The sequence below is a fragment of the Bos grunniens genome, chromosome 29 (genome assembly GCF_055505025.1).
Source record: "Bos grunniens cultivar Pamir isolate PY7600 chromosome 29, Bosgru_T2T1.0, whole genome shotgun sequence".
Classification (NCBI taxonomy): Eukaryota; Metazoa; Chordata; class Mammalia; order Artiodactyla; family Bovidae; genus Bos; species Bos grunniens.
The window spans coordinates 45,405,100-45,426,938 of NC_141193.1; the positions used below are offsets into that span (position 1 = coordinate 45,405,100).

At 38.3% G+C, this 21,839-nt stretch overlaps 1 protein-coding gene across 1 annotated transcript in view; it reads left to right on the forward strand.

Moving 5' to 3' along the window:
• The window catches only part of TYR (tyrosinase), a 112,852-nt gene that overhangs the window by 80,735 nt on the left and 10,278 nt on the right, over positions 1 to 21,839 (forward strand). Inside the window, exon 4 of the mRNA XM_086383218.1 lies at positions 13,534 to 13,715. Coding sequence (XP_086239344.1) covers positions 13,534 to 13,715 — 182 coding nt within the window. The remainder of the gene's footprint in view (positions 1 to 13,533; positions 13,716 to 21,839) is intronic.

Below are 21,839 nucleotides of genomic sequence, written 5' to 3' on the forward strand. Positions count from 1 at the left end.
AAGTATTGCTTTTCAGTAAAAATTTTCAAATACTCCTTAAATGAGTTCTATAATATCATTAGCCAGCAACATGAAGACGAGGAATTACTGGGACACTGTTATTTCAAACCCAAAGAAAGGCTCCAAGTCTTTCCAGTGGTCTCAGCAGAAAAGGAAGGAGGTGGGAGGAGAAGGGGATGACAGAGGATGAGATGGTTGGATGGCATCACTGACTCGATGGACATGAGTTTGAGCAGGCTCTGGGAGATGGTGATAGACAGGGAGGCTGGGTATGGGGTCTCAAAGTTTTGGATGTGACTAAGCAACAGAAAAACAACAACAACAACAATGCTTATTACATGCCAGACACTGTGCTAACTGGTGTGGATCAGAGAGTAACTCCACATTTAGAGACAACCAACTCAAAATAAATCATCAGCATCTCTTGGATTTCTCCTTCTCTCAGTTCTAATAGTTAACCACTAAGTAAATGATTCTTTAATTCATACTCTTTCAGAATTTGATAAAATGTAGGCTCTCTCCCAAAAATACTACAAAATTCTCAAATTTTACCTATTTTTGATCTACACAAATCTAGCCCTTTTGTTAATGAGAAGGCATTGTGATGGCCATTTGGTCTGCAGTGACCAATAAGACAATGTAATTACTCTCCCTGGATTCCCCATATACTATTGGAGAATGACACAATATCAAATAATTACAATCTAGCATGACATATGTAATGATCAAAGGAGGGAAACAGTAAATCTGATTGATGTTTTTATACCCTAAAAGCCTTAAAGAAGCAAAGGATACAGTGGCAAATAAAAGTTTAAGGAAATCATAAGGAAAGGGGTTTCCCTGGTGGCTCCATGGTAAAGAATCCACTTGCAATGCAGGAGTCATGGGTTCGATCCCTGCGTTGGGAAGATACCCTGGAGAAGAAAATGGCAACACACTCCAGTATTCTTGTCTGGGAAATCCCATGGACAGACACGTCTTGGTGGGCTGCAGTTCTTGGGATTGAGAAAGAGTTGGACATGACTTAGCAACTAAACAGCAACAGCAAAGGAAGAAGAACTCAAAAACAGACTCAAAATTCAAGAACACACACAAAAATGGCCATGTGGACACAGTAGGGGAAGGGGAGGGATGAACTGAGAGATTAGCACTGACATGTATTCACTACCACGTGTAAAATAATGGCTAATGGGATCCTGCTGTATTGCACAAGGGGCTCAGCTCAGTGCTCTGTGATGACCTGGGGGGTGGAAAGGAGTGGGGCAGGCGGGATGCCTAAGAGGGAGGGATGTATGTGTACATAGAGTTGGTTCAGTTTGTTCCACAGCAGAAACTAATGCAACATGGTAAAGCAATTATACTCCAATAAGAAACTTAAAAACAAAGTAGCTATAATTTTCATAAAAGTAACAGCATTCTGTATTCTATTATATGTATTATTCTAAGTAATTTTACATATATTTATTCACTAAATACTTACAAGAAACCCTTCATATAACATGCTGTTTTGTATTAAACCACTACGGCTACCGTGACATAGTACCATAGACTTGGTGGCTTAAACAAGAGAAATTTATTTTCTTGCAATCCTGGAGACTAGAAATTTCAAGATCAAGGTATGGGCAAAACTGGTGACTTTTGAGACCTCACTTCATGGTTTCTTCTTGACTCCCTTTTCCTTGTGTCTTCACAGGCTCTTCCTTCTGTTGTACCTGTCTGTGTCCAAATTTCTCCTCCTTATAAGGGCACCAGACATAATGAATTAGAACCAACCCCGAGGATCTCATATTCACTTAATTAGCTCTTTAAAGACCCTATCTCTAAATATAACCACTTTCTGAAAACCCACACGTGTATTTTGGGGAGGCACAATCCAACCCATATTGTAGCTGTCATTTTACTGGGAAGGAAACTGAAGCACACAGAGGTGAAATAGTTTGCCCAAGTTTGCACAGCTTCTGAGCATCACAACCAAAATCTGAATCTGAGCAATCCAATTTCAGCATCTGTGAAGCTAACTTCTATAATTAATTCACTCTCTGTTCATATAATTTCTTTAAAACAAGAAATAAAATTCACTGACATATTTGTTTGTTAAGTTAACTCCATCCTTCTTGTGATACACCAAAATTCCCAAGGAGTAGAAATATAAAACCTCTGTTCTAAGGGAATTCAAATTGGCTCCTTATATTAAACTGCCGAAATGATGGCTTCTGATGGGTGTAAGAACAACAACAACAATTACCCACTGTTGAGTGCTTACTGTGTGTTGGCACTGTTCTGGGTGTACTGTACACCTAATCTCAGTTATATCTCACGGCATTTTGAAGTTTATTATCCACATTTTACAGATGAGTAAACTGAGGCTCACAAAGATTATCCTCTCTCCTCTCACAAAACCAAAACCAGAAATATGAATCAAGGTCTCTCAAGAAATTTTATGTTTTGGCTTCTTTTGGGGACCCCAAATCCCAGCACCCAAACTGGGACTTTTTATTGAAGCTTTGGGCTTCCCAGATGGCACTAGTGGTAAAGAACCCCCCTGCCAATGCAAAAGGCATAAGAGGTGAGGGTTCAGTCCCTGGGTTGGGAAGATCCTCTGGAGGAGGACATGCAACCCACTCCAGTATTCTGGCCTGGAGAATCCCGTGGATAGGGTCTCTCGAGTCTGACATGACTGAGAGCGACTTAGCACACACTCAGGCATTGAACCTTTGCTTATAAACGGTTGAAGCTGGATTTTTGCCCTTTTGTCCACACCTCCTGCAGGGCTCCCCTGTGTTCACAGCATGCATTGCACCTCTTCCCTTAGCTCCTCTTTCTCCCACGTGCCTGCAGTGAGTGTGAGCTTCTAGATAAGGCTCAGCACTTCCAGAGTCACTTCACGGGTGCTCACTGGCCTCCGTCGGGAGGAACTCTCCATTGGTCCTCAAGGACAGGTCAACGCACAGACCCAGAATCCGTGCCAAGGCCATTCTCTTTGGCCCCCTTCTCTGTCTCCACTTTGTGACCTACTAAGCCAGTGCTGGTCTATGGGTTCTCATGGCCTTTGGGAGGAAGTAAAAAGGGTCTCAGTTCCACAGATAAAAATCACTTCTTCAGACTATCGATGTTAATATTTCACAACTCTTCTCTGCACTGTTGAGACACTTTGTATTAAAATGTTCATTTCTCAGGTAAAGTAAAATGACAAAGGATACCTAGTTCTCACTTCTGTGCACAGCTCTAAAATGCTTAGTGTGTGCTAAGTCACTTCAATCGTGTCTGACGCTGTGCAACACTATGGGCTATAGCCTCCCAGCCTCCTCTGTCCATGGGATTCTCCAGGCAAGAACACTGGCATTGTTGCCATGCTCCTCTCCAGGGCATCTTCCCAACCTAGGGACCGAACCCGCATCTCAAGTCTCCTGCATTGGCAGATGGGTTCTTTACCACTAGCACCACCTGGAGTAAAGCATTAATGCTTTGTCCATCTTTCTGCTTTAAATAGTAATCAATAACATTTCGCTTGTTAGTGGAAGAATATTTAACTTGGAATAGAACACCTGGGCTCTGGCCACAGCTCTGCAAGTTGAGTATAATTGTAAAACTAACAGAAATCTGACATGAAACACTGGATTCTCTGCCACAGTCTTGTTGGGTCAGCATTGGCAGAGTTTCAACCCTTTGAGTCAATGTTCTCTTCTGTAAAATGGGATCAATATAACAGTTACCTCCTTGATTTGTTGAAGCTTACGTCAATAAGCAACATACACCGAGAGGTTGTGTTAAGAGAAATGGCTTTATTAAGAACTCATTCTCCTGGGTGAGATTATAAACTCAGGAGGGCGGCAGCAATGATCATGTAAATATTAAACACCTACTATGTGTTAGGCACAGAGCAAAGGAAGATTAGAAGGATGAGGTTTGTAGCTAGGAGATAGCACTGATATTCTCCAGTGTACTTTTGCTCGCTCTGAAAACAATGTCTGTCTCATTCTAGGTTTGTTCCTCCCACAGGGAAAGAAAACAGGATGACTACAGACTACAGTGGGTGACTATAGACTATTTTCTATTTTCAGAGATAACTTCTGAAGTGGAGTCTTTAACTCATATTCTAGCATCTATTTTTCTGTACGTTTCCAGTCCTGTCTCCAAACCCTGCCCCCGAATGCAAGGCTTAGTCAGTGACAGAAGTAATTCAGGATCCACTTGGGGAAATAAGGAAGAAAAAAACCAAGTCCCCGGCAGAGGTGACTGGAGTGTCAGAGGAAAAAGCAGCCCGAGTATATCAGCCCAAAGACCTGGGTTCTTATCTGCCTCCAGGGCCTTACCGAATTTCTCCAGTTTCCTTTCTTCTGCTTCTGTTTTGATTGTGAGTCCCCTTTAACCAGAAAATGTGGGGTCTTCTGTGATGCCTCACTCCTGAGTTGTACCACTTGGAAAGCTACACATTTTTTTTTTTTTTAACATAGATACATTTTCTTGCTGATTTCCTCCTCCCTTGTTCCCTGCACATCAGTTCTGACTATCCTCCAGTTCTTTCTTCACAGTGCAATCTGTGTACTCTTTAAAAAATTATCTGTTCATGTTATCTCTCACCACTGCAGAGACAAACAGTGACTTCCTATTGCTCTTAGGAGAAATTGCAAATACTTCTTGCATGTCCTCAACTGCCCTTCTTGATTTTGACCCTGATTCCTCTCTAGCTTCATCTCAAACTGTTCTCTCCATAGAAACATTGGTCACTCTTTACATATTCTGGCTGGACAGATATTTTTATTCCCAAAGTTACAGATCAGTGGAGAAGGGTAGCATAAGGAAGAGATGTTAATGTCATGATTTTTGAAGATTCTGTGTGCTGTGCTTTAAGATGCTTTTGAGATATTTCAATGAGGGTGCCAGATGGGCAGCTGGAAATTTGGGCTGAGATTTAAGATCAAGATTTACTCTGTAAATATAAATTGAGAAGTCATCAGCTGTAGATAATAAGTGAAGCTACAGGAGGAGTGAGACAGATAAGAGAATGTAGCCTCCCATTGAAGGTTCTTGCAAATTCTATTCTTTTTCAGAAAAACTCATATACCACTTCTCCAAATAGTCATCCTTTAACACCATCAAAGACTTTCCCAAAGGCAGCAGAATCAATCAGACCTCTTCACTAAATTGTATTGCCATGTTGCTTTTGTATCTGCCAGTCTGTAACTAAAGATACATTTCTGAAATTACTGGTTAGTATCTATCTCCACCACTAGATCTAAGTACTACAAGGACACAGAACTACATCAATACCCGACAAAGAGCCAGTTTATAGACGCGTATATGTATTCAACTATTTATGAAATGGTTGAATAAGTCAATGAAAAAAAATTCTATTGTTTTTATACAATTGTGTTGTACCAGTGAATGTACTAAAGCAAATCAGTTCCCTAATATCCAATCACATTAGGTTTCTTTGTTGTTCTATTTTTATTTTATTTTATTTTTTTAAATTTTATTTTATTTTTAAACTTTACATAATTGTATTAGTTTTTTTTTTTTTTTTAATGTCAAGCTTAAAGAAAAGTTCCAAAAATAATACAAATAATATCCATATAACCTCTGCCCAGATTTTTCACTTGTTCTTATCATTTCACCCCATTTCTTTATTATTTGTCTGCTCCCCACCCAAAAAGTTTTTTTCTAAACTCTTGGAAGGCCTGCTGCAGATATCATGGTTTTTATTCCCATGAAGTATCCCACATACTTCAGTACATATTTCTGAATTTCCTAAGATTAGGGATATTCGGTTAATAACTGTAATAGTACAGTTGTCAACTTCAGTGATTTAACATGGATAAAATACTTTTATTAAATCTACTGTCTGTATTCTAATACTGTTAACTGACCCTCAGTGTCCTTTTTAGCACTTTTTCCTTCTAGTACAAGATCTAGTCCAGGATCAGATATTGCATTTCATTGTCATGTTGATAAAGTCTCTTTTAATCTGGAACACTTTTACAGCCTTTCTTTGTTTTTTATGATATTGTCATTGTTAAAGAATACTGCCCCTACTTTGTTTTTTGTTTTTTTTTTTGACAGCTTTAATTTTTCAGCACTTTATTTATTTATTTTTTTATTTGATAAATTTAACACCTTTTATTGCCATACCTCATTTTACTGTGCTTTGCTTTAGTGAGCTTTATAGATACATGTTTTTTTTTTTTTTTTTCCTTGTTAATTTTCTGTTTAGTTGATCTATCCATAAGTGTGAGTGGGGTATTAAAGTCTCCCACTATTATTGTGTTATTGTTAATTTCTCCTTTCATACTTGTTAGGATTTGTCTTACATACTGCGGTGCTCCCATGTTGGGTGGATATATATTTATAATTGTTGTATCTTCCAAAACAATAAAGTAAATGGCGACGGGATCATACTTATTAGTAATTACCTTAAACGTAAATGGGTTGAATGCCCCAACCAAAAGACAAAGACTGGCTGAATGGATACAAAAACAAGACCCCTACATATGTTGTCTACAAGAGACCCACCTCAAAACAGGGGACACATACAGACTGAAAGTGAAGGGCTGGAAAAAGATTTTCCATGCAAATTGGGACCAAAAGAAAGCAGGAGTCACAATACTCGTATCAGATAAATTAGACTTTAAAACAAAGGCTGTGAAAAGAGACAAAGAAGGTCACTACATAATGATCAAAAGATCAATCCAAGAAGAAGATACAATAATTGTATTAGTTTTGCCAAATATCAAAATGAATCCGCCACAGGTATACATGTGTTCCCCATCCTGAACCCTGTTGTTCTATTTTTAAAAAGGAAATTTAAGAATCATTTTCTCTTTACATACCAGAGTTTGCATATATCTCACATCCAGTTTCCCCTATTCTTAATTTACATCAGTATGGAAGTTTTGTCACAATTCAAGAAACAACTTTGCTATATTATTATTAACTACAGTCTATTAAGATTACTTAGTTGTTATCTAATATCTCTTTGTATTTCAAGATCCCATCCAGGATCTCATATTACATTTAGTGATCATGTCTCCTCCCTCCTTCTTGACTGTGGCTATTTTTCGAGCTTTGCTTGTTTTTGATGACCTTGACAGTTTTGAGGAGTACTGCTCAGGTGTTTTACAGATTGACCCTCAACTGGAATTTTGTAGACTGTAGTTACTTGGGGAGGAAGAGGACCGAGTGGAAAGCACTCTTCTCTCCCCATCATATCAAGGGTACACGCTATCAACATGGCTGACCATGGGCAGTGTTTGCTTTGGTCACTTGGCAGATACCATATTCACCAGTTTTCTCAAACCTAAGGACTTCCCTGGTGGCTCTGATGGTAAAGAATCTGCGACCTGGGTTTGATCCCTGAGTCGGGAAGATCCCCTGGAGAAGTGCATGGCAACCCACTCCAGTATTCTGGCCTGGAGAATTCCATGGACTGAGAAGCCTGGCGGGCTATAGTCCATAGGGTTGGCAAAGGGTCGGACATGACTGAGCGACTAATACTTTCACTTTCAAACTCCTAAATGGTTCCACTGCCCTTCCATATTGCGCTCTTTGGGGGAAAGTTACTACAGACACCCCATACATAAGGAGTGGGAGTTACGCATTGCTCCTTTATGTACTCAAAATGTCTGCATCTGCTAAGTCACTTCAGTCGTGTCCAACTCTGTGCGACCCCATAGACGGCAGCCCACCAGGCTCTGCCGTCCCTGGGATTCTCCAGGCAAGAACACTGGAGTGGGTTGCCATTTCCTTCTCCAATGCATGAAAGTGAAAAGTGAAAGTGAAGTCGCTCAGTCGTGTCCGACCCTCAGCGACCCTGTGGCCTGCAGCCTACCAGGCTCCTCCATCCATGGGATTTTCCAGGCAAGAGTACTGGAGTGGGTTGCCATTTCCTTCTCCAATGCATGAAAGTGAAAAGTGAAAGTGAAGTAGCTCAGTCGTGTCCGACCCTCAGCGACCCTGTGGCCTGCAGCCTACCAGGCTCCTCCATCCATGGGATTTTCCAGGCAAGAGTACTGGAGTGGGGTGCCATTGCCTTCTCTGGAGAAGAACTGACTCACTGGAAAAGACCCTGATGCTGGGAAAGATTGAAGGCAGGAGGAGAAGGGGATGATAGAGGATGAGATGTCTGCATAATTATTTGGAATTCTTCCACATGGTAGATGTAGGTAGGTATACATATTATCAGTTTGCATTCATCTATATTTATTTTACACTTTTGCTTACAATCGTTTATTCCATGTCTCAAATTGATACTATTCCACAGAGACTATTATTTTACACTTTTGCTTATAATCAAACATTTATTCTATGACTCAAAGTGATACTATTCCTCAGAAACTATTTGTCTCACAGATCTTTTAGTTATAATCCACTCTTATCATATTAGAACTCTGTTGGTATCATGGTAGCGTACAGGAGAGGGAAAGTGTCCTATAGTATTCTGATTAAATTTCAATCTTTTAGTTGGCCAGTGTCTTCGGGCTGTGACTGTCATGAGTGTTTCTGCAGTGGTATAGCTTCTTGATTTTTCCACCTCTGATCTCCCTTTTTAGTTGTCATATTCCCAATCTGTTTCCTTGAAGCCCTGACCCATGTAGCCTTAAATGAGACAGGAAGGCTGAAAGAGGCTGGACTGAGGAGTTCCCTTCCTCCTACTGGAATAATACTCTGGTGGTTATTTCCTCTGGATTGAAGGGCTTTGGTGTGGGGAAGACCTCTGTGTGTATTTCACAATGGATACTCTTTCCCTCCCCCAACACAGCCAGGAGAGGATCTTTCTCAGATCTTTATTGTGAAAATTGGACAGAGTTCCTGGAAGTAAAAGCCCCACATGTGTGGGAATCCCCCTAAGACTATGGGTCCCAGGAGTGTCTCTCATCACTAGCTGTCCATCTCATCACTAGCTTCTCTCATCACCAGTCTCCAGGCATTTATCAAAGTGTTTGGGTTTATGGATCTAGCTTCTCCTCCTGAAAAGGGAATAGCAGTTGAGTTCCTCTGCTTGCAGTTATCTCTGCAGTTTGGGGAGAAGTAGTCTGCTCTGTGACCTCGGTTCTCTCATAAGTCCAAGAAAAGTTATTGATTTTCCACTTATCTAGCTTTGTCTTATTGTAAGGATGGAAGTGACCAGACATCCGTGCTATTTTTATACATAAAACACATTCCTCCTTGTTTTTGTCTGTGATCAGCTTAACCTTTTCCTAAACCCTCTCTTGTGCATTTCATTGTTGCCCAGGCTTCCATAAAACCATCTAGATGCAGGTTAAATAAATCTTTGGTAAGAAGATAATTTGCTTCCCAAAATGTCAGTGTGCTTATCCAAGTTAAACATTAGTATTCTGATGTGAGCCATTCTAGACATGGTGTGATGAAATTAACTGAAGATGAGAACCACTGATGAAGAATTTAAACAGGATTAATACCTTCATTTTAAAAGGTGGATAAGGTAGGTGAGCACATTAATGGTTTCATCCATTATATCTCTTGGTGCTAAGAATTGATGTCCTTGTCCTATTTAGGTAAAGAATTTTTATTTCTTGGCAGAAATAAGATTATATATAAACTGAACTATAAGAGTAATTTTTCTCAATTGACAAAAGGCACAATGTCTGCCTGAAGCTCTTATATAATAGCTCATTGTATATTGGACTGTTTCTAAATCAGCCAAAGTTTAATAGGGATGGGGAGAGATTAATTATCAGAGGGCCTCCTTCTCATTAAAAAATAGATTTACCACTTGCAAACTGCTGAATATTGTTTCTGCTGCTGCTGCTGCTAAGTCGCTTCAGTTGTGTCCGACTCTGTGCAACCCCATAGACAGCAGCCCACCAGGCTCCCCCGTCCCTGGGATAATATTGTTTAAACATGTTTAAATATAACTTCAACATTTAATACTAATAAAAAGTCTTATAAAATAGTGTCTATGTTATAATTCTTTTTGTTAAAATATATATATAGTGTTATATTTGCATATTTAAAAAACTAACAGAAATATTAAGCAAGTATGTGTGTTTTTTTTAATTTTCTCCTTTTTGCATGTTTCTATTTTCTGAATTTTGTGTAATGAACAAGTAATGCTTTCATGAAAAGAAGAAAACCATAGACATCAAAATAAGAAGAGTAGTTCATAAAATACAGGACTTGAAAAGAATTTGGGATTTATTTGTTAAGCCAGTTAAGCCAGTTCCTAATTTCTTCACTTGAGGAAATGGAGGTACACACCAAAAAAAAAAAAAAATTCCTCTTGAATACTGTTTCCCCATTGCTGCTTAAAGAATAATAACCATTTTAAAAGAGCTAGTTCAAATATGCACAGCTTTGGCATTTCTGTGATAGCATGTCTCACATCTCTCACCAGCTGTAACTTCTAGTATAACATGAATCATGAAGAAGAGAAAGATGCTGTGGGGTGAAGACGGCGTCTCCTCACCATCTGTCCAACGCTTAGCCATATATTTCAGTTGTTGTTGCTCAGTCACTAAGCTGTGTTCAACTCTGAGACCCCGTGGACTGCAGCACACCAGGCTCCATTCCTTCATCGTCTCCCAAAGTTTGTTCACATTCACATCCATTGAGTCAGTGATGCGATCTAACTGTCTCATCCTCTGTTGCACCTTCTCCTTAGATTTCAGTCTTTACCAGCATCAGGATCTGTTCCAATATCTTACTTATGTTATTTTAATTAACCCTTTAATCTTTTCAATTAATTAATTTTTATTGATGTAGAGTTGACTTACAATGTTTCAGGTGTACAGCAAATTGATTAGTTTATATTGTACACACACACACACACACACATATATATGCATACATTGTTGTTATTTAGTCACTGAGTCATGTCCAACTCTTCTGCAACCCCATGGACTGTAGCCCGCCAGGATCCTCTGTCCGTGGGATTTCCCAGGCAAGAATACTGGTGTGGGTTGCCATTTCCTTTTCTTAGTGATCTTTCTGACCCAGGGATTGAACCCACATCTCCTGCATTGGCAGTCAGATTGTTTACCACTGAGCCACCAGGGATGCCCATGTGTATATATACTTTTCAGATACTTTTCCATTATGGGTTATTACAAGACATTGAATACAGTTCCCATTAGAGGTTATTTTAAGACATTGAATACAGTAGGTCCTTGTTTATCTATTTTATGTATAGTAGTATATATGTGTTAATCCCAAATTCCTATTTTACCATTCTACTCCCTTCCCCTTTAGCAACCACAAGTTTTTCCTATGTCTGTGAGTCTATTTCTGTTTTATAAATAAGTTCATTTGTATCCTATTTTAGATTCCACATATAAGTAATATAATATGATATTTGTCTTTATCTACCTATTTAATTCACTTAGCATGGTAATTTTTAGGTCCATCCATGTTACTGAAAATGGCATTATATCATTCTTTTTTATGGGCTGAGCAATATTGCATTGTGTGTGTATATATACATATATATATATATATGTATAAAAATATATATCACATCTTCTTTATCCATTCATCTGACATTTAGGTTGCTTAATTAATCCTTGCAATACCTTCATGACTTAAATATCACTCTCATTATTCAGATGAATAAAAGAAAAATTAAACAGGTTAAAACATTTTAGAGTCTTAAAGTTGTCTTAACGTTAAGACAACTTTGTCAAAACCCACAGAACTTGAGTTTTATGTAGGTTCATATTTCTTCAAAACTAAATATATAGTAAATACTCAGAAAATGTATTTAATAATCGAGGTATTTATCAGCAGCCTACTTATCCTTCAATTAATTCACAATGAAAACAACTTTGACCACAACTAGCATTTGAAGTCCGGATTTTTTAAACAAATAGAATTCTTTTTCATCACCAAAAAGCAATTATCACTGCTGCCATCTGGCTTCCTTGTTCTCGTCTTTATCGTACTTCAAAAAAAATTTTTTTTAAACTTCTCTGTCTACTTGAAACATCACTTTTTTTTTTTTTCGATACCAGCTTCTTGCACAAAACTTTTGCCTCTGAGCTTTAATTCTAGAGCTAAATAACAATAGCTTATCTATTTAGCACTTTCCTAAAAACTACCACGTTGGAGAATTTGTTTGGAGACAGATGGGATAGATATTATTACTTTCATTTTAAGGATGTGAAGGCTAAACCTTCAAGAGTTTCTGTGATTTGCTTATGAGCTTATGCAATGTATACAGCTCTTAAATCACAAATCTAGGACCCAAGGGGAGTTTTCTGACCCCAGATCTAGTGTTCTTCCCTCTATGCTATGTGGTCTGATCATACAAAGGCATTGTCTTTGTCACCCCTGTAATTATCCACTACATGTTCTGTTATATTTAGTTTCACTTCCGTCCCTACTGGACAGTTTTGATCTCTTAGTTTTTTAGCTTTTGTTCCTGTCAGGGTTTTTAATTGCTTGCAACAGAAACTCACTCTGGCTGAATTAAAAAGGGAACAAATTTGCTGAAAGAATAATGGATAATTCAGGAGATCGTGGAGATGCAGGTTGAGAAACAGGTAAGAACGAGAAAGGAGGGCAGCAGCCAAATCATCTGCCAAAGCTGTGCTCTCGAACACAGGCTGCCTCTGGGCAGCGCTTACCTTTACTGATACCTCTGATCTCATGCTTATAAACAGGATGATGTTAGCACCACTGCCCTTGCCCACTGCTAGAATGCTTTTCCGTTGTCCTTACTTTTTCGTATCAGTATCTCCTGTTTCAGTCTTGAATGGGTATGTCTGATTGGCTGAGTATTGATCATGTGGTCATACTTTAGCTTTCTGGGAAGCTGGGAAATGGTAAGTGCTAAGTATGTTTACCTTCTGTCATGGAAGGTGAGCTCTTTTTCTCAACAAGACTTATGAAGTATGTGTGCATGCATGCTAAGTCACTTCAGTCATGTCCAACTCTTTGTGACCCCATGGACTGTGGCCCACCAGGTTCCTCTGTCCATGAGATGCAAGAATACTGGAGTGGTTGCCATGCCCTTCTCCAGGGAACCTTCCCAACCCAGGGACTGATGCATTGCAGGCAGATTCTTTACCGCCAAACCAACAGGGACAGCCCTCATTAAACATATACTTCTCTAAACATAACAAGGAGGTTGAAATAAAGTCCCCTACCATGATCAAAAAATAGCCAACTTCTAATACTGATTCCAATTTAGTTTTGCATGTTCTTTCTTTGGGTGAACTTTCTTTGAGATAAGAGACATATATTATTTATGACTATGTCTCAGTTGTCACTCAGCCAATAATTACACTTGCTCTGTGGCATTCTGAAGGGTTTTAACTTGTCATTTAACTTTCACTTATCATCTAAGAAATTCCTTTTCCAAAATTATCCTCTAATATTTCTCTCAAATGAGTGGATTTCATCAGGGCCTGACAGCATGAACTGTGGCTTTACAAAATCTTTTCAAAGCATGAAAACTATGTTTGGTATATTTCCATGGCTTTAGATTTTAAGATATGCCTTGTTATTTTACTTTAAGAACTCCAGATATTTCTTCAACAACAATATGTTTCTGATTCTGAATAATCCTTTCCTCTGCAGTATTTTTGAACAGTGGCTTCGAAAGTATCATCCTCTTCAAGATGTTTATCCAGAAGCTAATGCACCCATTGGGCACAACCGGGAATCCTACATGGTTCCTTTCATCCCTCTCTACAGAAACGGTGACTTCTTTATTTCATCCAAAGATCTAGGCTATGACTATAGCTACCTACAAGATTCAGGTAAAGCTCAGTTTCTTTCATATGAATTGCTCAGTCTGATGTGACCAATCTTTTTTGAGAGTGTGCAAAACCTTATGATTTTAAAGTGTTATCCCCCAATGTTTTAACTTGGAAAGTGCATTATAATCCTTAGTTCATCACTGATTTATTATTACATGGCCCAAGCTGAAATAATCTTTAAGCTCTTATCCATTGTGCTTAATATAAGGCATTCTGTGTGTGGCAACCTGGGAAGAGCACAAGAATTAAAATCAGAGAGTGTGAGACCTGATGCTAACAGACTTTGGTGTGACCTTGGGAATTCTGACTTCCATTCCCTGAATTTCAGCTTCTTAACCTAAGATATTGGGAATATAATACCTCAAAGAGATATTATGATAATTAAGGGCATTAAGAACCTAGTGCAGTCTGCACAAGAAAAATATCTACCAGTTTTAGAATCATCTTTGGGAGCTTCCTGCTAGGGTTATCAAGAAAACCTGTGAACATTTTGATATTAAATTCTATTAATAATAATAATGCTAATAGATATAATAATAATAATTGCTATGACTATGATTAAGGTAGTGTTATAAAAGCCTAGGATTGTAACTATACCTAGGCTTTGAATAATCTTCCTTAGTTTAAGTATGTGTGTATTTTCTTGATAAATGAGGAACAGATAGCAAAGTTCCCATACAATCTGAGAGTCTACTCCATACTATACATGCATTATTAGTCAGAATATATTAGGTAAGTATTATTATCCCTAGAATAAGGTGAGGACATTGATGCTAAAACAATCTGAGTGACTTTCCCAGTATCAAATACAAGCATACGTAAGAGCCAGATTTCAATTCTACAGGGTCCTCTCCACTTAACAGAAGATGGTCAAAAGCAATAAAACAACACAGAGCTTGTGGATAAGAGGTATTCAACAAGCACTGATGTTTCATTATATTCATGGATAATTCATGAAAAGGTGAATAAATTAGTAAAATTAAATGAACAGATAAATTACATTTATCAACTTCCTACCCCCTCTTGTTACACCTTAGTGACACATACATTAATGACATACCTCTAGCGTCAAAGAGCTCTAAATTCGGCGTACAAATCAGACCATTGGCAAAGAAACTATGAAACATCAGGCTGTGTTAAGTGCAGTAAAGGAGTCATAAACAGAATACTACGGGAGCACAGAGGAGAAAGCAATGACTTCAGAATAGTTCAAACTAGAGAAACAAGATGAGGCCGTGAAAGGTGAGCGGGCAGGTACCAGATGGAAAAGAGTAGGGAGTATTCTAAAGTAAAAGAATAACAAAATAGAGGTATAAAGTGTACTATATATTTCTGGAATGCTAAATTGTCCAATTTGAGAAGCATGAGCAACGGGAAATTACACAGATGTGATAAACTGAATCACTTCATAATAGCCAACACATTATGAATCTTTTTAGGTGTCATGAACTCTTCTAGATGTGCTGTATGCATTATTTGCTTTAATCTTCATAACTACCCTTATGAAGATACTATTATTTCTTTTTCCAGATCATAGATGAGAAAATAGAGGTGTAAAGCATATGAATAACTTGTCCCAGGCCATCTAGCTAGTATGTGGCATAGCAGAACCACACTTTAAGGTCAACAGGAGAATCTGTATTTTATCAATATTCTCTTGCCCTTTGGGGAGCCATTGGTTGGACAGATATGGGTTTGATTGACCTGTTCTGTTTTATCTGAAGATCATAGCCAATGGGAAGAGGACTAAAATGGCTGGTGGAGGAGATCTGCTGCTGCTGCTGCTGCTAAGTCGTTTCAGTCGTGTCCGACTCTGTGGGACCCCATAGACGGCAGCCCACCAGGCTCCCTCGTCCTTGGGATTCTCCAGGCAAAAACACTGGAGTGGGTTGCCATTTCCTTCTCCAATGCATGAAAGTGAAAAGTGAAAGTGAAGTGGCTCAGTCGTGTCTGACTCTTCATGACCCCATGGACTGCAGCCTGCCAGTCTCCTCCGTCCATGGGATTTTCCAGGCAAGAGTACTAGAGTAGGGTGCCATTGCCTTCTCCAGGTGGAGGAGATCAGTTCTTTGAAAACCTTAAGATCACTGTGAACAGGGTTAAGATGTGATAAGGGTGGAGTGTGGAGAAGTGATAAGGGGGGTGAATTCCTGTGAGTCAAAAAGAAGGGTCATCTCCAGTGACATGTTTCCCCTTCCTTCTAGAAACACCCATAGTGTGTAAAGAAAGGAACATGTTGATAACAGTCTTTCAAAGATTCACCATCAAGATTTTATGATTTCCATTCCCAGAACATAATAGACTCTTTCATGGGCTCATGCTTTTGATCACACTATTCTCTCTAGCTAAATTCTGATCCTCTTCATCTATTTGTCAAACTCTCAGATACAAAATAATTATATATATATATATATACACACACACATATACACACAGTCATGTTTAATCACTCCTTTGTTAGAATTGCATGCTAGTTTTTCTACATATGATTTGTCCCCCTCTCTACCTTGGCTGTTGTAGGAGGAAATGGCAACCCACTCCAGTATTCTTGCCTGGAAAATCCCATGGACAGAAGAGCCTGTTGGGCCACAGTCCATAGGATCACAAAGAGTCAGACAGAACTGAGCAACTTCACTTTCTTTCTTTCTACTTTGGCTGTAAGCCCTACAAAATCAGAATTGATATCTTGCAAGCTTCTCTAGTCTAAATACCAAAGAATATCTGGTATGGGGTAAAATCAATGAATTAAATTGAACACAAGTGATATTTATCATGAAGAATAAATGCATGTAAGTATGACTTACATGTAATTACACACAAATAAAGTATACTTAACCCAATCCAGTATTCTTGCCTGGGAAATCCCACGGACACAAGAGCCTGGTGGGCTACAGTTCATGGGGTCACAGAGATGGACACAACTGAGGGCCTAACACTTTCTTGTGTATAGTACAATACATATAAATAAAGCTTGCTAAAAAAAAAATCACACCGCTTAATACTCAGGTCATTTTTAGATATTTTTAATGTGCCGGGAGAAATATCAATAACCTCAGATATGCAGATGACACCACCCTTAAGGCAGAAAGTGAAGAGGAACTAAAAAGACTCTTGATGAAAGTGAAAGTGGAGAGTGAAAAAGTTGGCTTAAAGCTCAACATTCAGAAAATGAAGATCATGGCATCCGGTCCCATCACTTCATGGGAAATAGATGGGGAAACAGTGGAAACAGTGTCAGACTTTATTTTTGGGGGCTCCAAAGTCACTGCAGATGGTGACTGCAGCCATGAAATTAAAAGATGCTTGCTCCTTGGAAGGAAAGTTATGAACAACCTAGATGGCATATTGAAAAGCAGAGACACTACTTTGCCAACAAAGGTCCGTCTAGTCAAGGCTATGGCTTTTCCAGTGGTCATGTATGGATGTGAGAGTTGGACTGTGAAGAAGGCTGAGCACTGAAGAATTGATGCTTTTGAACTGTGGTGTTAGAGAAGACTCTTGAGAGTCCCTTGGACTGCAAGGAGATCCAACCAGTCCATTCTCAAGGAGATCAGCCCTGGGATTTCTTTGGAAGGAATAATGCTAAAGCTGAAACTCCCATACTTTGGCCACCTCATGCGAAGAGTTGACTCATTGGAAAAGACTCTGATGCTGGGAGGGATTGGGGGCAGGAAGAGAAGGGGATGACAGAGGATGAGATGGCTGGATGGCATCGCTGACTCGATGGACGTGAGTCTGAGTGAACTCCGGGAGTTGGTGATGGACAGGGAGGCCTGGTGTGCTGCGATTCATGGGGTCGCAAAGAGTCAGACACGACTGAGCAACTGAACTGAACTAAACTGTATTTCAAGCCTTCTATTGCACTAGGTATTTTTTAGGTGATTTTATTGGTTTATTTATTCCTTTTACATACATATGTTTAGTAACTGTCTTGTACAAGGCATTCTTTTAGACACTACAAATACAGTGGCAAGCAACGTAGTCTCCTCCTAATGAAAGAGAAAGACCTTAAACCACCACGTTCCTAATGACTCATTTATTTAGAGATGTGCTTATCTCTAGGGGTCAATGAAGTGACATTTCAGAGAATATCCATGACAGGAGGAATTCATTAGTTGAAAAGGGAGTCTTGATCATGAATTTGGGCCAGACTGCTAGGATAACAGATTCATTAATGAATTTTAAACAAATCAGGGTCGAATTTGAGTTTTCATAAGATTATGTTTGCTGCAGCGTGTAGGAAGTTTTATGGCAGTCGCAAAGCACATTCAGGGAGGCTGATGAAAATGCTATTACAAGTATCCAGGGGAGAGCTGAAGGAAATTTGAATTGCAGCAGCAGTGATAGGAGGCGAGGTAGAAAGGACAAAAGAATTTGAAGTTATTTTGAAAGCAAAATTTATGGAACTTGGAAAATGATTTATGTAATAGATGAGAAAGAAGGAAATATTAGAGATGACTTTAAGCTTTCTGGCCTATGATAAATGGTGATTGAATTCGTTAAGGCAGTAACAATAGGAACAGGGCCAGACATGGAGAGAATCTCACGGTGGTATCCATTACACAGTGAAATGGGGTGAATGGCACATCAGAGTCAAGATGTCTCTGAGGTAGCTAGATGGCCTCGAACCTCAGAAGAGATTGGGGCCTGTAGATGCTGATGTGCGAGACATGAGCATATAAACTGCCAGTCTTTACAGTCCTTTATGATCACAATGCGGTAGTGACTTTCATGCTCCACCTCATTGTATGCATGCATGTGTTCATGCTCAGTTATGTTCAACTCTGCAACCCCGTAGACTGCAGCCTACAAAGCTCCACCTCATTGTTCCTTCCCTAATGTCCAAATGGGTACTTTTTACCGAAAAGGCAACAAGAAGTATTAGAGAAGAAAAGGGAAAGGAGTATCACATTAAGGGATTAATGGTATTTATTATTTATTTATAGTTAGATTTTTTAAAATAAAATTGATTTTAAATGTTTTATGTATTTACAGTATTTTCATACAGCTGTGAATTTGCACAAGTTTTAGAAAAGTTTTGCTTTAAAATAAATAACAATTGTTAACTATTTTCCATTTTATGAATTATTCTAGTGCTCCTATAGTACTTTCAAGGAGTTTAAGTTTTATCTCTATTAATTGCTAAACTCTAACCACCTTACTAAAAATGTCTTTAAATTTTTCAATATAATTTAGTTCAGGCAGTTAATTATTCATCATTTAGGCAGACATGTTTATAATTAAGGCTGCTGATAATTTCTTGCTTTAGTCAAACATTTTCTCTTATAATTGAATATAGCGATGTTTTAAAAAATTGAGTAGCAGGTCATTTTTTCACATTCATAACTGGTTAAAAGATGAAACCGAAATGGGTTGAATCCTGTTGGCAAATGTACTCCTGCTTTCTATATGGTGCTACTTTGCTAAGAGTTTCCTTCTTCTAATATATTCCAAAAGACTTGACATTTTATTTTATTTTATTTTTTTATTTATTTATTTTTTCAACAGTATTTTTTAACTTTTAATCTGTATGTATTTCTAAAACATATATACTTCATTTTTTTTTATGCATTATTCAGTTAAATTTTATTGCATTTTCCTGGGGGAAAATATATGCTGTAGTAGAAGTCTTAATTTAAAGATTCATGAAGATTTTGAACTTATTGATTATCATATTGCCTCCGTGCTAAGATATACAATTTAATGTTTTTTATTTTTATTTATTTTTTAATTTATTTTTTGTTATTATGGGCATTTCAAATAGACAAGCATGAAATTGTAATGACAAGAAGCCTATTTTATATTGAGGATATATGCATTTGTATTTCACACACCAGAGATATTAAACACTGATTATTTTATGCTGCTGTTTATTAAAAATGTTTACCATAAACTATTTCCTGAATATTGCTATCATGGAGGTATTTGGGAATTTTAATATTATTTCTCCTAATGTTTGACATTTCATAGAAAGAGGAATCATAATTTCTATTTACTGCTATTTCATTGAAATGCTTTTTTTTTCAAGTAAGCTGTTTTTTTTTTTTTTTTCCATGTGCGCTTAAGAAAAAGGTGAAATTCATTGTTTTGGGATGAAATGTCCTATAGCTATCAATTAGGTCTAACTGGTCTATTGTATCGTTTAAAGTTTGTGTTTCTTTGTTAATTTTCTGTTTAGTTGATCTATCCATAGGTGTGAGTGGGGTATTAAAGTCTCCCACTTTTATTATGTTATTGTTAATTTCTCCTTTCACACTTGTTAGCATTTGTCTTACATACTGCGGTGCTCCCATGTTGGGTGCATATATATTTATAATTGTTATATCTTCTTCTTGGATTGATCCTTTGATCATTATGTAGTGACCTTCTTTGTCTCTTTTCACAGCCTTTGTTTTAAAGTCTAATTTATCTGATACGAGTATTGTGACTCCTGCTTTCTTTTGGTCCCTATTTGCATGGAAAATCTTTTTCCAGCCCTTCACTTTCAGTCTGTATGTGTCCCCTGTTTTGAGGTGGGTCTCTTGTAGACAACATATGTAGGGGTCTTGTTTTTTTATCCATCTATATGGTGCTACTTTGCTAAGAGCTTCCTTCTTCTAATATATTCCAAAAGACTTGACATTTGATTTTAAAAATGAGAGGAGGATGCACGTGTCACTTTCAATTCTGGTTTCCTTGGTGTGTATGCCCAGCAGTGGGATTGCTGGGTCATATGGCAGTTCTAGTTTCAGTTTTCTTAAGGAATCTCCACACTGTTCTCCATAGTGGCCACACTACTGTGCAGTGCCACTTTCAGGGGAAGAGGGTTCCCTTTTCCCCACACCGTCTCCAGCATTTATTTTTTGGCAGACTTTTTGATAGCAGCCATTCTGACTGGCATGAGATGGTACCTCACTGTGGTTTTGATTTGCATTTCTCTGATAATGGGAAATGTTGAGCATCTTTTTATGTATTTGTTAGCCATCTGTATGTCTTCTTTGGAGAAATGTCTGTTTAGTTCTTTGGCCCATTTTTTGATTGAGTAGTTTATTTTTATGGTATTGAGCTGCATGAGCTGCTTGTATATTTTAGAGATTAACTCTTTGTCAGTTGCCTTGTTTGCTATTATTTTCTCCCATCCTGAAGGCTGTTTTTTCACCTTGCTTATAGTATCCTTCGTTGTGCAAAAGCTTTTAAGTTTAATTAGGTCTCATTTGTTTATTTCAGCTTTTATTTCCGTTACTCTGAGAGGTGGGTCATAGAGGATCTTGCTGTGATTTATGTCAGAGAGTGTTTTACTTATGTTTTATAGGAGTTTTATAGTTTCTGGTCTAGGAGTTTTATAGTTTCTGGTCTTACATTTAGATCTTTAATCCATTTTGAGTTTATTTTTGTGAATGGTGTTAGAAAGTGTTCTAGTTCCATTATTTTACAGGTGGTTGTCCAGTTTTCCCAGCACTACTTGTTAAAGAGATTGCCTTTTCTCCATTATATATTTTTGCTTCTTTTGTCAAAGATAAGGTGTCCATAGGTGCATGGATTTATCTCTGGGATTTCTACTTTGTTCCATTGATCTATATTTATGTCTTTGTGCCAGTACCATACTGTCCTGATGACTGTCAGTCAATCAGTTCAATTGCTCAGTCATGTTTGACTCTGCAACCCCATGAACCGCAGCATGCCAGGCCTCCCTGTCCATCACCAACTCCCGGAGTTCCTCCAAACTCATGTGCATCGAGTCAGTGATGCCATCCAGCCATCTCATCCTCTGTCATTCCCTTCTCCTCCTGCCCTCAATCCCTCCCAGCATCAGGGTCTTTTGCAATGAGTCAACTCTTCACATGAGGTGGCCAAAGTATTGGAGTTTCAGCCTCAGCATCAGTCCTTCCAATTAACACCCATGACTGATCTCCTTTAGGATGGACTGGTTGGATCTCCTTGGAGTTCAAGGGACTCTCAAGAGTCTTCTCCAACACCACAGTTCAAAAGCATCAATTCTTCGGCACTCAGCTTTCTTCACAGTCCAACTCTCACATCCATACTTGATGACTGTAGCTTTGTGGTATAGTCTGAAGTCAGGCAGGTTGATTCCTCCAGTTCCATTTTTCTTTCTCAAGATGCTTTGGCTATTTGAGATTTTTTGTA